General features: G+C 38.2%; 1 protein-coding gene across 1 annotated transcript in view; it reads right to left on the bottom strand.

The window, feature by feature from the left end:
• Ccdc73 (coiled-coil domain containing 73) overlaps positions 1-13,429 on the bottom strand; it is a 126,863-nt gene that overhangs the window by 111,403 nt on the left and 2,031 nt on the right. Inside the window, exon 2 of the mRNA XM_005364019.3 lies at positions 3,175-3,246. Within this exon, the coding sequence (XP_005364076.1) occupies positions 3,175-3,246 (72 nt within the window). The remainder of the gene's footprint in view (positions 1-3,174; positions 3,247-13,429) is intronic.

Below are 13,429 nucleotides of genomic sequence, written 5' to 3'. Positions count from 1 at the left end.
ACTTAAGGGCTGGGAGAGGTTTGCCCAGGGAGAGAGGGGAAGAGAGAGAAAAGTGTAAAAAGTCCTGGAATAAAACTGCAGTGAGAAGAGCTCCGGTGGTCAAGTCATCCTTGCGGGACCAGGGTGGCCATGACAGTGGTCTCCTAATCTAGGTCATCAGAGTCACCAACTGCAGTGCTTTATGAGGGTTTTAATTCCTTATACATGCCTAAATATTTTATTTCCTCTTTATTGGCAGTCCAGAACCTTAAATGAGTAAATGCATACTATTTCTTAAGTGATATCTCCAATTATTAGCCTCAATATTGCTTTCCAAATTCTCGGCCACCTGTGAGATGAGTCCAATAATGGACTGAAGTTGTGACTTAGAGACAGTTTCTGTTCTCTTGGTTTAAATTGGTGCTCTTAGCTATTAATTTAGGATAATTGATAATAATCATAATCATTTTTCCTTGCATTTTTCCATGTTGGTATGTTCAAATATGGGACTGTTTTATAACTACTGTCCTATCTAATGGACCAATAATAAAAAGACAGGAAATATATAATATATATTAGAAACAGTCATTGCCAGGATCAATCTAGATTTGGGCTGGAGAGATGGCTCAGAGGTTAAGAGCACTGACTGCTCTTTCAGAGGTCCTGAGTTCAATTCCCAGCAACCACATGGTGGCTCACAACCATCTGTAGTGAGATCTGGCACCCTCTTCTGGCCAGCAAGCATACATACATACATACATATAGAACATTGTATACATAATAAATAAATAAATCTTTAAAAAAACAGTGTAGATTTGATTTATTACATTCTAAATAAAAATAGTCTCCTCTCCAGATCAGGATGAAGGAAGGAAGAAGGACTGAGAACTGAAAGAAGAACATTCAAAATTAAGAGGTCTGAGAACACCAGCATCAACATTATTTTGTTTGTGGAAGAAAACTGTGCCTAGTATTTTCTGTTTTGAACCAATGCAGAAACTTTAAAGTGCTTGTTTACTTGGGTACAATACCTAGTTTATAAAAAAAAAATGTTTCATACTCAAAAGTAGCTTCAAGATACTCATGCTGTTACCTTGACCTGTCTTAAAACATTACATCACAATTTTTCAATTCCAATCAACCCTCCAACTTAAAATTATCCACATAAAGGCATTTGAGCCTAAAGCCAGAAACCCTCTCTATATTCTCATCCTGATGTGCCTCTTTTGAAACCTTGAGATTACAAAATGTTCAAACTACAATGAGTTAGAATACGGCTATTTTTAACAGGTTGTTTGATGACATTCTGATTAACATAGCACAGTCATTTTCACACTGCTAACAGTGTGGACAGTTTCTTTATTTATACAAGTCTATAAAGTACTATAGGAATCTGGCTCTATTTTCTCTTCCACTGAAACCCAGCTTCAAATACTATTTATTAAATAATCTATTCTTCCTTGTTAACTTGAAAGCTAATTCTATCATTAATTAAATTACCATTTGTATTTGGCTCTATTTCTGGGTTGTATTATGATACGTGTGCTGAATATACATTCATATATACAACAAAACTATTTTAACTTTTTAAATGTGTGTGTGTGCGCGCACACGTGTATGCGTGTGTGTATATGCACACATGTGTGAAGGTCACAGGCTGGGGAGTAGGAAGATTGAACTCAAGCATCAGCTTGGCAGTAAGTGCCTTTACCAGCTGAGCCACCTTACTAGCCCTATTTTAATTATTTTATAGCCTTATAATATGTCTAAGGATCAAAATACCACTACATCATTCTCCTTTTTTTCTCTAATACTTTCCAGCTATTCCTCTATGTTAATACCAGCCTTGGAATCAGCCTAAGAGCTCTCAAACATGCTCTTGGTATTTTTAAAAAGAATTACATTAACTTTTTAAATTATCTGAATTACTTTTAATTTTTTTATGAGTTTTTTTGTCTGCATGTATATCTGTGTACCACTTGCATGCCTAGTACCTGTGGAGGCCAGAAGAGGGCACTGGATCTCTTGTTTGTAACTAAAGTTACAAACAGTTGTCAGCTACCATGTGGTTACTGGGAATTGAACCTGAGTCCTCTAGAAGAGCAGTCAGTACTCATAACTGCTGAGCCACCTTTCCAGATCCTCCTATTCTGAATTTAATACTGTTGATTCTTCCTAACTAAAAGATATAGTAAGGTGCAGCTGAAAATACCTGTAATCCCAGCTATTTAGAAAGCTGAGGTAAAAAGATCACTTGAGCACAGACATTCAAGATCAGATTGAATGCAGCAAGACTCAGTCTCAAACAAACTCAGAAGCCAAGCACAACTTACATTTAAAAATCTACTCATAGTTTAATTTGCACTTAGTATTCACCTGTTTTCTCTCTTCATGGACAGGACTGTAGATATGTCCCTTACATAATCCTGCCCTGGTTGCTAGTCTTACCTTCAAATGCCCCCAAATTTCTAGTCAGATTTAAACTCTGTCATTTGAATTGTTAATCTGAGATATTGCCCCTAAGAAGAGGCAACATCAACTTAATCTTTACTCTTTGGGTATTAATTTTATTTTGGTGGAAAGGTGTAAGAACTGTTATGTTGGATGTTTTAACGCAGATAAGATTACAGATAAAATCATAGCTCACACGTTTTTATTTGGGTACATGATATACCACCCTGCGAAAACATGCTCTAGCCCTGAGCTTTCAGCACCTTCAGAAACACTCATTCCCTTTAGTATTTGTTAGATGCAAACAGAAGTTTTCAGCAGAATTGTCTTTGGTGTTATATTAGAAAGCTTAAAAATTCTGAAGCCACAAATATCATTGATTTTGGTGGGAACTGTCATGAGCCTATATTTCAAATGCTACACTACCTACAAATATATGTGAGAAATTTTAAAATGTTGTAGTAAATGTTAGAGCATAGGATTTATTTTATGTGTATACATGTTTTTGCCTACATGTATGTATATATACTATGTCCATGTCTGGAACCTGAAAAAACCAGAAAAAGGTATCAGACACCCTGGGACTGGAGCTGTGGGTGATTATGAGCTCTATCTGGGTACTGGGAAAAGAACACAGGTCCTCTGCGAGAGAAGCATGGTCTTGATCTCTGAGCCATCTCTCCAGCCCCCGGAATGTATTTTAAATAGATGCTGAAGATGATAATCTGAGAAGGGAATACTTACCTTTTGCCATTTCAGTTCCTGTATCTCCAAAATAATTTTAGCTATCTGCTTTTCATATTGAGTCTCTGCTTCCTAAATTGAAAAAATAGAGAATGCTATGAAAATGAAAACTTCACAGATTTAGTTCCAGCTCTTTCTAGTGAGACAGAAATGACACACCTTCACATTCACAGGGGAAACCTGGAATTCTTCAAATTAAATTTATAAATCCAGCAGAGGACTGTGGTTCCATATCAATCAAGTAATCTAAAATCTGGATAGAGGTTAGGCATGGTGGCATAAACCTTAATCCTGTCACTTGGGAGGCAGAAGCAGGCACAGGTACATCTCTTAGAACCTGATGGTCTTAGTTCAAACCCTAGAATCCATGTAAAGGGAGAAGGAAAAACCCTACTCTACAAAGGCTTTCTCTGACCAGCACACAAATGTTGTAGCATGAGCACACACATATATCATAATCATCATCATAAATAGAATTTTATTTAAAGAAAAAACACAGTCTTAATAAAAAGGAAATCTTTCCCAGAAGCTTCCCAACACGCACATCCCATTATCTCATTGCCATATGGGGTTACATGTACTCTCTAAATAAAGTCACTGGCAGAGAAGAGTACTTCATGAATAACTACCAATGAGAACTTCTCTGACTCACACCAGTAAGAAGTAAACCCTAAGACACAACCATGGCTTTTCTAAACTTGAAAAAAGGAAGAAAGTGCATGCCAACAAATACCAGCATTATATGCTACACAAAAAGTGAAGGTGACATTAGAATATCTTGTAATAATATGATCTATAATTAAAATTGAATGGCCAGAAATAGTAGTACATGCCTGTAAACTCACCTACTCTAGAGGGAAACAGACAGATTTCAAGTTCAAGACCAGGTTGAGTAACATTGGGAGACTTACCTAAAATAAATAAATACATATATGTGCACCATACACAATATGCATACATTTATTCTGAAAAAAAAGTTGTGTTAAAAATGTAGAAGAGGACTGGAGAGGTAGCTCAGCAGTTAAGAGCACATATTGCTCAGGAGAGACCTGGGTTCGGTTCCTAGCACCTACATGGTAGCTTACAACTAATTCCAATTCCAGGGGATTAGCCATTCTCTTCTGAACTTCCAAGAGCACAAGAGAAAACACTGAAACATATAAAATAAATCTTTTAAAAGACTTTTTTAATGTAGAAAATACAGCTTTAACTATGTCAGTATGGTTACACTATTTTAAGTAGGCAGATTGTAAAATTTTATCATAATACTGTTCTCAGTTTTATGTATATATTGATTGATCCAGGAAAAGATTTATGAGACAGGTATTCTTACTATTTTAGTTGAAAAAAATCAAAGTAGCAAAAGGATAGTTTCTCAGTGCCCTAGTTTGCTTTCTGATACTGTGACAAACACCATGACCAAAGCAACTTGGGAAAGGAGAGGATTTACTTCAATTCACAGTTTATATTCCAGCATCAGGGAAGCTAAGGAAGCAACTCAAGGCAGGAACCTGGAGGCAGGAACTAAAGCAGAGACCATGGAGGACCACTGCTTTTGGCTTGCTGTGCTTGCTTTCTAAGCCTAAACCACCTTCCCAGGGGTGACAGCACCCACAGTAGGCTGGCTACTCCCAAATAAACCATCAAGAAAATGCCCCACTGTTTAAATGTACCATATTTTCTTTATCCATTCTTTAGTTGAGGGGCATCTAGGTTGTTTCCAGGTGCTGGCTATTACAAATAGTGCTGCTATGAACACAGCTGAGCAAATGTCCTTGTGGTGTGAGTGTGTATCCTTTGGGTATGTGCCCAAAAGTGGTATTGCTGGATCTTGAGGTAGATTGATCCCCAATTTTCTGAGAAACCGCCACACTGATTTCCAAAGTGGCTCTACAAGTTTGCACTCCCACCAGCATCCTCTCTAGCATAAGCTATTATTGTTGTTTTTAATCTTAGCCATTCTGACTGGAGTAAGATGGTATCTCAGAGTTGTTTTGGTTTACATTTCAAGAGAGGGAGGTGCAAAAGAAAAGGGGTTAAGACCATCATGATGATACCCACAAAAACAGCTGACCTGAGCTAGTGAGAGCTCACTGACTCTAGACTGATAGCAGGGGAACCTGCATAGAACCAAACTAGGCCCACTGACTGTAGGGACAGTTGTGAGGCTTGGGCAGTCTGTGGAGCCACTGGCAGTGGGACCAGGATTTATCCCTAGTGCTTGAACTGACAATCTAGGAGCACATTCTCTTTGAAGGGATACCTTTATCAGTCTAGATATAGGGGGAAAGGTTTGGTCTTGCCTCAAAGTATCAGACTTTGTTGACTCTTCATGGGACACCTTATCCTTTCTGAAGAGTGGGGGTAGGGTGGGGTAAGAGGAGGGGAGGGAGTGGAAACAGGGATAGATATGTAAAATAGGGAAAGATTATATTTTTTAAATCTTAATTTTAAAAAAGGAGAAAAAACAGAAAGAGAGAGAGAGAGAGAGAGAGAGAGAGAGAGAGAGAGAGAGAGAGAGAGAGAAAAGAAAATGCCCCACAGATATGCTAACAGGCCATCGAATATGGAAAATTCCTCTTTCTTCTTCCCTCTTTCCAGTCAACTCTAATTTGTGTCAACTTGTAAAACACTAAGCCCAGGAAGGAAGGGGCTTACTTGCCTTAAAGGTTAAGTCTATCATCAAGGAAAGTCAGGGCAGGAGCTGAGGCAGAAACTGCAGCAGAGACCATGACAGATGCTGCTTACTGGTTTGCCTCACTACCTTCAGGCCCACAGAGCCAAGAATGGTACTGCCCACAGTGGAGCAAACTCTCGTACATCAGTTACAATTAAGAAAATGTCTCACAGACATGCTCACTGGCCAGTCTGATCTGTCTGGGCAATTTGTTGAGGTTCCCTCTTCCCAGGTGACTCTAGGTTTGTGTCAGGTTGACAGCTGATTTGTTTTCTTGTTTCATATTTGAATTAAGATCTTGCTATACTGCCCAGGTTAGTCTGTAACTCCTGGCTCAACCACCCAAGTAATGGATACTACAACAGTCTTAACTCTGTCAAGAGTTTGTATTTGATCCCAAATTATCTGTCTCCAAAGTCTCTTGAATACTGAATTATATTTTTAAGAGATTGTGGATATGGGGCTGGAGAGATGGCTCAGAGGTTAAGAGCACTGGCAGCTCTTCCAGGTGTCCAGAGTTCAATCCCCAGCAACCACATGGTGGCTCACAACCATCTGTAGTGAGATCTGGCGCCCTCTTCTTGCCTGCAGGCATACATGCAAACAGTATACTGTATGCATAATAAATCTTAAAAGAGAGAGAAAGATTGTGGATATGATAAGACATAGGGATTGTTATAATACACTGCTTGAAAAACTCTTCATACTCTTTATAGCCCACACAAGTTAGAAAACCCTTTACCAGGGCCAGTAAGATGGCTCAGTGGGTAAAAGTACTTGCAGCACAAGTGTGGTGACTTGAGTTTAACCCCTATGACCCACATGATAGAAGGGAAGATCAGACTACCAAAGTTGATCTCTGGTTTCTACACACATGCCATGATACATTTGAGTCCATCAATACAACACACACACATTCACACACACACACACACACACACACACACACACTCGCGCATGCATGTGTTTTAAAACCTTTTGCCTATATGTAAGTACATTCTGATTTTGGTAGAACATTTTCAAATAAAACTTAGAAATAGTTGTTGTATGAAAAACATAAAAATTAAGAATTGATATGAGGACTGAAAGATGGCACAATGTTTAAGAGGATAAGAGTTCCAATTCCCAGCAGTCCCATCAGCCAGCTTACAGCTGCCTGTAACTCCAGCTCAAGGGGCATCTGATGCCTCTCACAGGCACATGCACATAGTCACAAAGAGACACATATACATGCATCTAAATTAAAGCAAAAAGAAATAATTTTAAAATAAATAATAGGAATGTGTTAATGAGAAACTTTCCTAATAGTAATCTGTTAATATAAAAACAGCCTCTTTAATACTATTTAAAAATGAACTTTTGGGTCATTTCATCAATAGTAGAGATATTTATCTTGAGCAACTTTTGGCTAATTAGACTAAGAAAATATACAGAAAATACACAGTATTTTTACCAAACAACATGGAGAAACTGAATTGAACAATTTTAGAAAGACAGATTATAAATTTGAAAGGAGAGTAAAAGTAGCCAGTTACAGTTTGGGTTTCCTGAACACATGCCTACTGTATGTGCTAGGTCCCTAAATCTGTTCAGGGTCAGGAATTGAAAGGGTCTGACCAACACAGCCCATCTTGTAAAACTACAGCCTGAAGCAAGCACTTTAAAAAGGCACGACACTTTCTAAAGGTTATAAAGAGTAAATAAACCATCAAATTACTCCTCTTTTATTGTTTTTGTAAAAACACTTAAATCCTTGTAGTCCTAAGGCATCTAATAAAAAATAAGCACTTTTAGGATCCTATATTCTGGGATACTTTATTGAACTTGGAGATAGGATTTTTCTTGCTAAATTTATTTTCTTTCGTTGACAATCTCACAGGCATTTTTATTAAAACTTTTTAAAGTCACTTGATAGAGTGAAGAAAAGCATAAAAGCTAAATAATAAAGATTAAAAATAAGTTTAATGGGAAATTTGGAGTCAAAATGCCAAGAAAGTATAAGTATTTAACAATCCTACTTTGGCAATGTGGCTAATATCCATTTATCCAATTCCATTGAAAATAAAATATGTATTCTACAGACTGTACTGATTCAATCAATAGTAATGGCATTGGTTTTGCAGCACAGAAAGATGATGTAAGATTATTTGCTACAGAGTATACTACTGTGTGGTCAGTTTTCTCTTAGTTTCCTTAGCAAATCATTGTTACTTCACACTATCCAAAATTCCACTGAATTATATTTATTGTTTACATAGAGCCCAATTTGGATACTTAACAGATTTTTCAAGTAATTTTATTTATAATTTTATCATGACGCACACTATGTGGTAACACAATTTTTAACTGGCATGGTATATTTTATCTACAAAACTGGGACCTTCTTAAAGTACAAGACCCAGAAATGGTTTATAAGAGGACATCAACTAAATGTATATTTTAATGTTCTAAAGGCCTCATGGTAAATGTCTTTCATCCTCCTTATACAACTGATTTGGATCAGAAATGTATCTTTTTAAAAAACATTCAAACTCCTTCTAATTTTTAGACTCCAATAGATTTTACATTGAAATAGGAATGTCTGTTACTTTCAATACAATACAATATAGACTCTCAAGTTCAGCATAAGTCCTACCCTACGCAAGTCATAGACTAACCATCCGAATCCTCAATTTGTAATCCCTTTGCTATTATGGATCACTTTTACTCCTTATCACCAATCCCATGGGTCTGTCTGACAAGGTTATTTATCAGACTCAGATCTCGAGATGAGTTGATGGAAAGCATGCCTAGCATGAATGAAGCTCCCTGAGTCCAATCCCCAGCATGTACTGGTGCATATCTGAAATCCAGCACTTCAGAGACAGAGGCAGAATGATCAGGAATTCAAGGCTATCCTTGGCTTCACCAATTTAAGGCAAGTCTGAAGCACAGGAGACTGCCTCAAAATAAATAAGGAGTCAAAATTCTAAATTGCACATACTATAGATTCAATATGGGCTATTTTGTTGATTCAGATTGTTAAATTGTACATCTTTATTAATTTAAAGCATTCAATTATTTTCAAACCGTATCATTACCTATTTAGTCCAACATAGTGGTGAACACCTTTAATCCCAGCACTGGGGAGACACAGAAAAGTAGAGCCCTTCGAGTTCAAAGCAGTCTGATCTATACAACAAGTGCCAGGCCAGCCAGGGCTACATGATGAGCCTAGTCTACTAAAACTGAAAAATGAATTATTTGTGGGTGTTCGCTTTGAATCTGTAAGTATGTGTGTTTTTTCCTCCACTCAAAACTCAGAGATCTATGTGAAAGAGGAGCTGGAACAGTTGTGAGCCAGAGGTGATGAATGAAAGCAGACAATGTTTTCCAGACACAACAGGGTTGACACACATGAATGCACAGAATCTGCACAAATTCAAACAAGACAAAATCCCAACATATTGGTTTTGTGTTTGTTTCTCTGCAGGCGTATAAGCTGGCCCAGTCCAATGGTTGGGGCATCATGGTGTCCCATCGTTCTGGGGAGACCGAGGATACTTTCATCGCTGACCTGGTAGTGGGGCTCTGCACTGGGCAGATCAAGACTGGTGCCCCTTGCCGATCTGAGCGCCTGGCCAAGTACAACCAGATTCTTAGAATCGAGGAAGAGCTGGGCAGCAAGGCCAAGTTTGCCGGCAGGTGCTTCAGGAACCCCCTGGCCAAGTAAAGTGGATGCAGATCCCTGGAGCCACCAGCTGCTTAGACCCCGTCCCTGATGTCACCAAGGCAGCTCAAGGCCGGCCCAGTGCTTGCCCCTCCCATACCACTGCTTCCTTAGACATCTTCAGTCTGCCCGACCACCTGGAGCCCTGCTGGAAACCCCAGCTTTGTAATCATGTGACTGGTCCGAATCATTGTCACCTCACTTCCAAGCTAGTGTCTGGAGCCCAGTGTAATCTCTAGGGTGGCCACAGGAAAGACCCTGCCCCAGCGGTTTTACATGCAGAACAAAAGCCTCAGTGACCCATAAAAAAAAAAAAAAAGAATATGAAGTTGAGTAGGTAGAAAATAGGGGATTTGACAGAAGTTGGAAGAAGGGAAAGAGTATGACCTAAATATATTGTATATAACATTTTAAAATAAAAAGTGTGCAGCACCGCCTGTGGCAAGGAAAATAAATGAATGCATGTGTTTCATTTGAAATACCCACAGAGATCAGAAAATTAGATCTTTCAAGGAAAGGAAGGAAGAACACAGTGAGATAGAAGGAGAAAGTGGGATAATGGAGCAGAGAGGATTAAACAGGTTGGTGGTGTGGGAAGTCCTTCTGTATATGTGTTGCTTTCATTGGTTAATGAATAAAACTGCTTTGGCCTACGGCAGGGCAGAATAGAGTAAGGCGGGAATTCTAAGCAGATAGAGAAGGAAAAAGGCAGAGTCAGAGAGACACCATGTAGTCTCTGAAAAAGAAAGACACTCACTGGAGCCCACTGGAACCTTGCCAGTGAGGCACCTCATGGTGATATACAGATTAATAGAGATGGATTAATTTAAGATGTAAGAGCTAGCTAGAAATATGTATAAGCTAATAGGCCAAGCAGTGTTTTAATTAATACAGTTTCTGTGTGATTATTTTGGGTCAGGGTGACCCGGAAATGAACAAGCAGTCTCTGCCTACAGGTTGGGAGATGGGAGGGCAGGTAGAGTAGGGAACACAGGGAGGGGTAACTAAGACTAAAGACTTCTGAAAAAGTCATATGAAAACTACTTCAGAAAAAAACTTTCTAAAATATAAATATATGCATCTGTATATATAAAAGGAGTTTATGGAGTTACCCTACAGCAGGACAATAATGCCTCAACTAGAAATCACAGGCTAACAAAAATCTGATGTCTGAAATGGGTTACTCCTATTGTAGTTGTTGCCCAGTGAAGTCCCATAGATTCCCCCAACTATTGCAAGCTCTCCAGAACTTAATGAAAAGACCCTACTGGTGAAGATACAACATACCTGAGTCACAGAACACGAAGAAATCAAACTGCTATTGACCTGAAAGCTTCATCCCTTGCCTAAACCATGGCAATCTTTCACAGTGCTAAGTACACTACCAGAGGGAAAATTAAACATCAATTTTACCCAACTATGAAATCTATGAGCTAAAATAACGACCAATCTGACAAGATATGCCCACCAGTACAGTAGTGGCATGAATGTCATGGGAGTATCCAACCCTTTTCTAGGGTTTTAGGCCACTTCCCAAGATAGAACCCATACCTGGTACCATTATTGAGACCAAAAACATATGGCTAGAAAGATCATATGCTGCCAGGTGGTGGTGGCTCATACCTTTAATCCCAGCACTCAGGAGGCAGAGGCAAGTGGATCTCTGTGAGTTTGAGGCCAGCCTGGTCTACAAGAGCTAATTCCAGGCAGGACAGGCTCCAAAGCTACAGAGAAACCCTTTCTTGAAAAACAAAATAAATAAATGAATGAATGAATGAATGAATGAATGAAAGAAAGAAAAAAAGAAAAAATGAAAGGTCATATACCATAGGGAACAACCTACTGCCATTAATTAACAAAAGGAACATAGTATTAAACCTACTCCTAATGACATTGCTATACCCATAAATTACTGCATCTTTCAAAAGTCATTAGAAAGACTTCTTTTTTGGATGAGATGGCAATAACATGAGACCCATAGTAGATAAGATGCAAAGAATAAGAGACTGCAGTGTGAAATATTCTTTTACACTGTGGGAATATATGTTTTCTGTGATTGGTTTAATAAAGAACCTGACTGGCCAACATCTGGACAGGATAAGGTTAGGGGAAGAGCCAAACAGAAAATGCTGGGAAGAATAAGAGTAGAATCAGAAGAGTAGGGAGCAGACGCAGAGAGAAGCAAGATGGACATGCTGTACTGAGAAAAGGTGCCACATCACATGGCAAGCATAAATAAAAATATGGGTTAACTGAAAATGTAAGAGTTAGCTAGTAATAAGCCTGAGCATTTATATAATATTAAACCTCTGTGTAGTTACTTAGGAGCAGCTTGCAGGAAAGAAACTTCAGCCTACACTGCCAAGTGTTCCGACCTAAATGGGACCTCTATAACACAGAAAATGGAAAGGAAAGACTGTAAGAGCCAGAGGCAGTAGATGACAACAGCAAAACTGTTTTCCAGATATAAAATGGTAGTTACACAAAAGAATTCACAGTAGTTGTAAAAAGCATATACAAGACCTATGCAAGCTCAAGCTTGACAAAAATTCAGCATATAAAGAGTAGTAGTCATGAAATCCTACCCCTAGATAATGAACTATAGCTTCCAGGAGAGAGAGAGAGAGAGAGAGAGAGAGAGAGAGAGAGAGAGAGAGAGAGAGAGAGAGTTAGTTTTCCTTAATGGTGTGGCATCTCATAGATGGAACACACTCCAGTTGATGGCCACACATACAAGCATATATAGAGGGGCTAGAGAAATGGCTCAGCAGTTAAGAGCACTACTCTTCTAAAGGACATAGGTTCAATTCCCAGTACCCACATGATTGATCACAGCTGTCTGTATCGTCAGTTCCAGGGAATCTGACTCCTTCTTCACTGTGGGAAGCAGGCACACATGTATACACATACATGCAGGCAAACATTCATACAGTAAAATAAAATAGTAAATAAATTTTTAACTAAAATATATGAAATTCTCAAAGAATATCAAAAATATGTATTAAAACTGGGCATGGTGGCTCACATTTTTAATCTCAGCACTTGGAAGGCAGGCAATTTCTGTGAACCATCTCAAAAAAATAATAAACATATTTTTTAAAAACTTAAGTTTGATCTCTAGCGCACACACACGTGCACACATGCACACATACAAATGATATGCACATACACACTAACTGAATACATGCACTGTTCTTTTACTAACCTTAAATATAGCAAAGGTTTCTTTGATTAAACAGGATCTTATGTAGCCAATGCCAGCCTCAAACTCACTATGTAGCCCAAGATGACCTTGAATTTCTGACCTCTTGACTCTATCTCCCTGGGATTAACTACTTGAAATACCACACATGCTGTTAATGGATGTTGGAGATCAAACCCAGTCCTCCTCAGAAGAAAGTTAAAGAGTTATGAATTTCAATCTGCAAATAACAAACAAAATATAACGTTTGAAACATAAAGCATGAAGTTTTAGTGTCTTGAAGTTGTTTCACTTAGGAAAGTTAACATTTTACATTCATCAAGACATGTTTTTATAAAGATTACTTTATAAATTACTTTGTAGGATTTCTTCTTTAAACACATTTTTGTTACACTAATAGATAACTTTTATATAAATCTTTATATAAGGTATTACACTAATAGGTAACTTAAATAGCATGAATTTTATAATAGTAAATTTCAATAATTTAAAACTTAGAACAAAGTTTATAATGTTTCAGCTTTTTTTCTCACTTGTAGCTTATTTTCAGAACAGGAGTGTTGGTTCACTTGTCTAGAAGATGAGATTTTGCAAATGTTAAAAGAAATACTAGCTAGGTGGTGGTGGCGCACACCTTTAATCCCAGCACTCAGGAGGCAGAGGCAGA

The sequence above is a fragment of the Microtus ochrogaster genome, assembly GCF_000317375.1.
Source record: "Microtus ochrogaster isolate Prairie Vole_2 chromosome 14 unlocalized genomic scaffold, MicOch1.0 chr14_random_1, whole genome shotgun sequence".
Classification (NCBI taxonomy): Eukaryota; Metazoa; Chordata; class Mammalia; order Rodentia; family Cricetidae; genus Microtus; species Microtus ochrogaster.
This window is presented reverse-complemented; position numbering and strand designations above follow the sequence as displayed.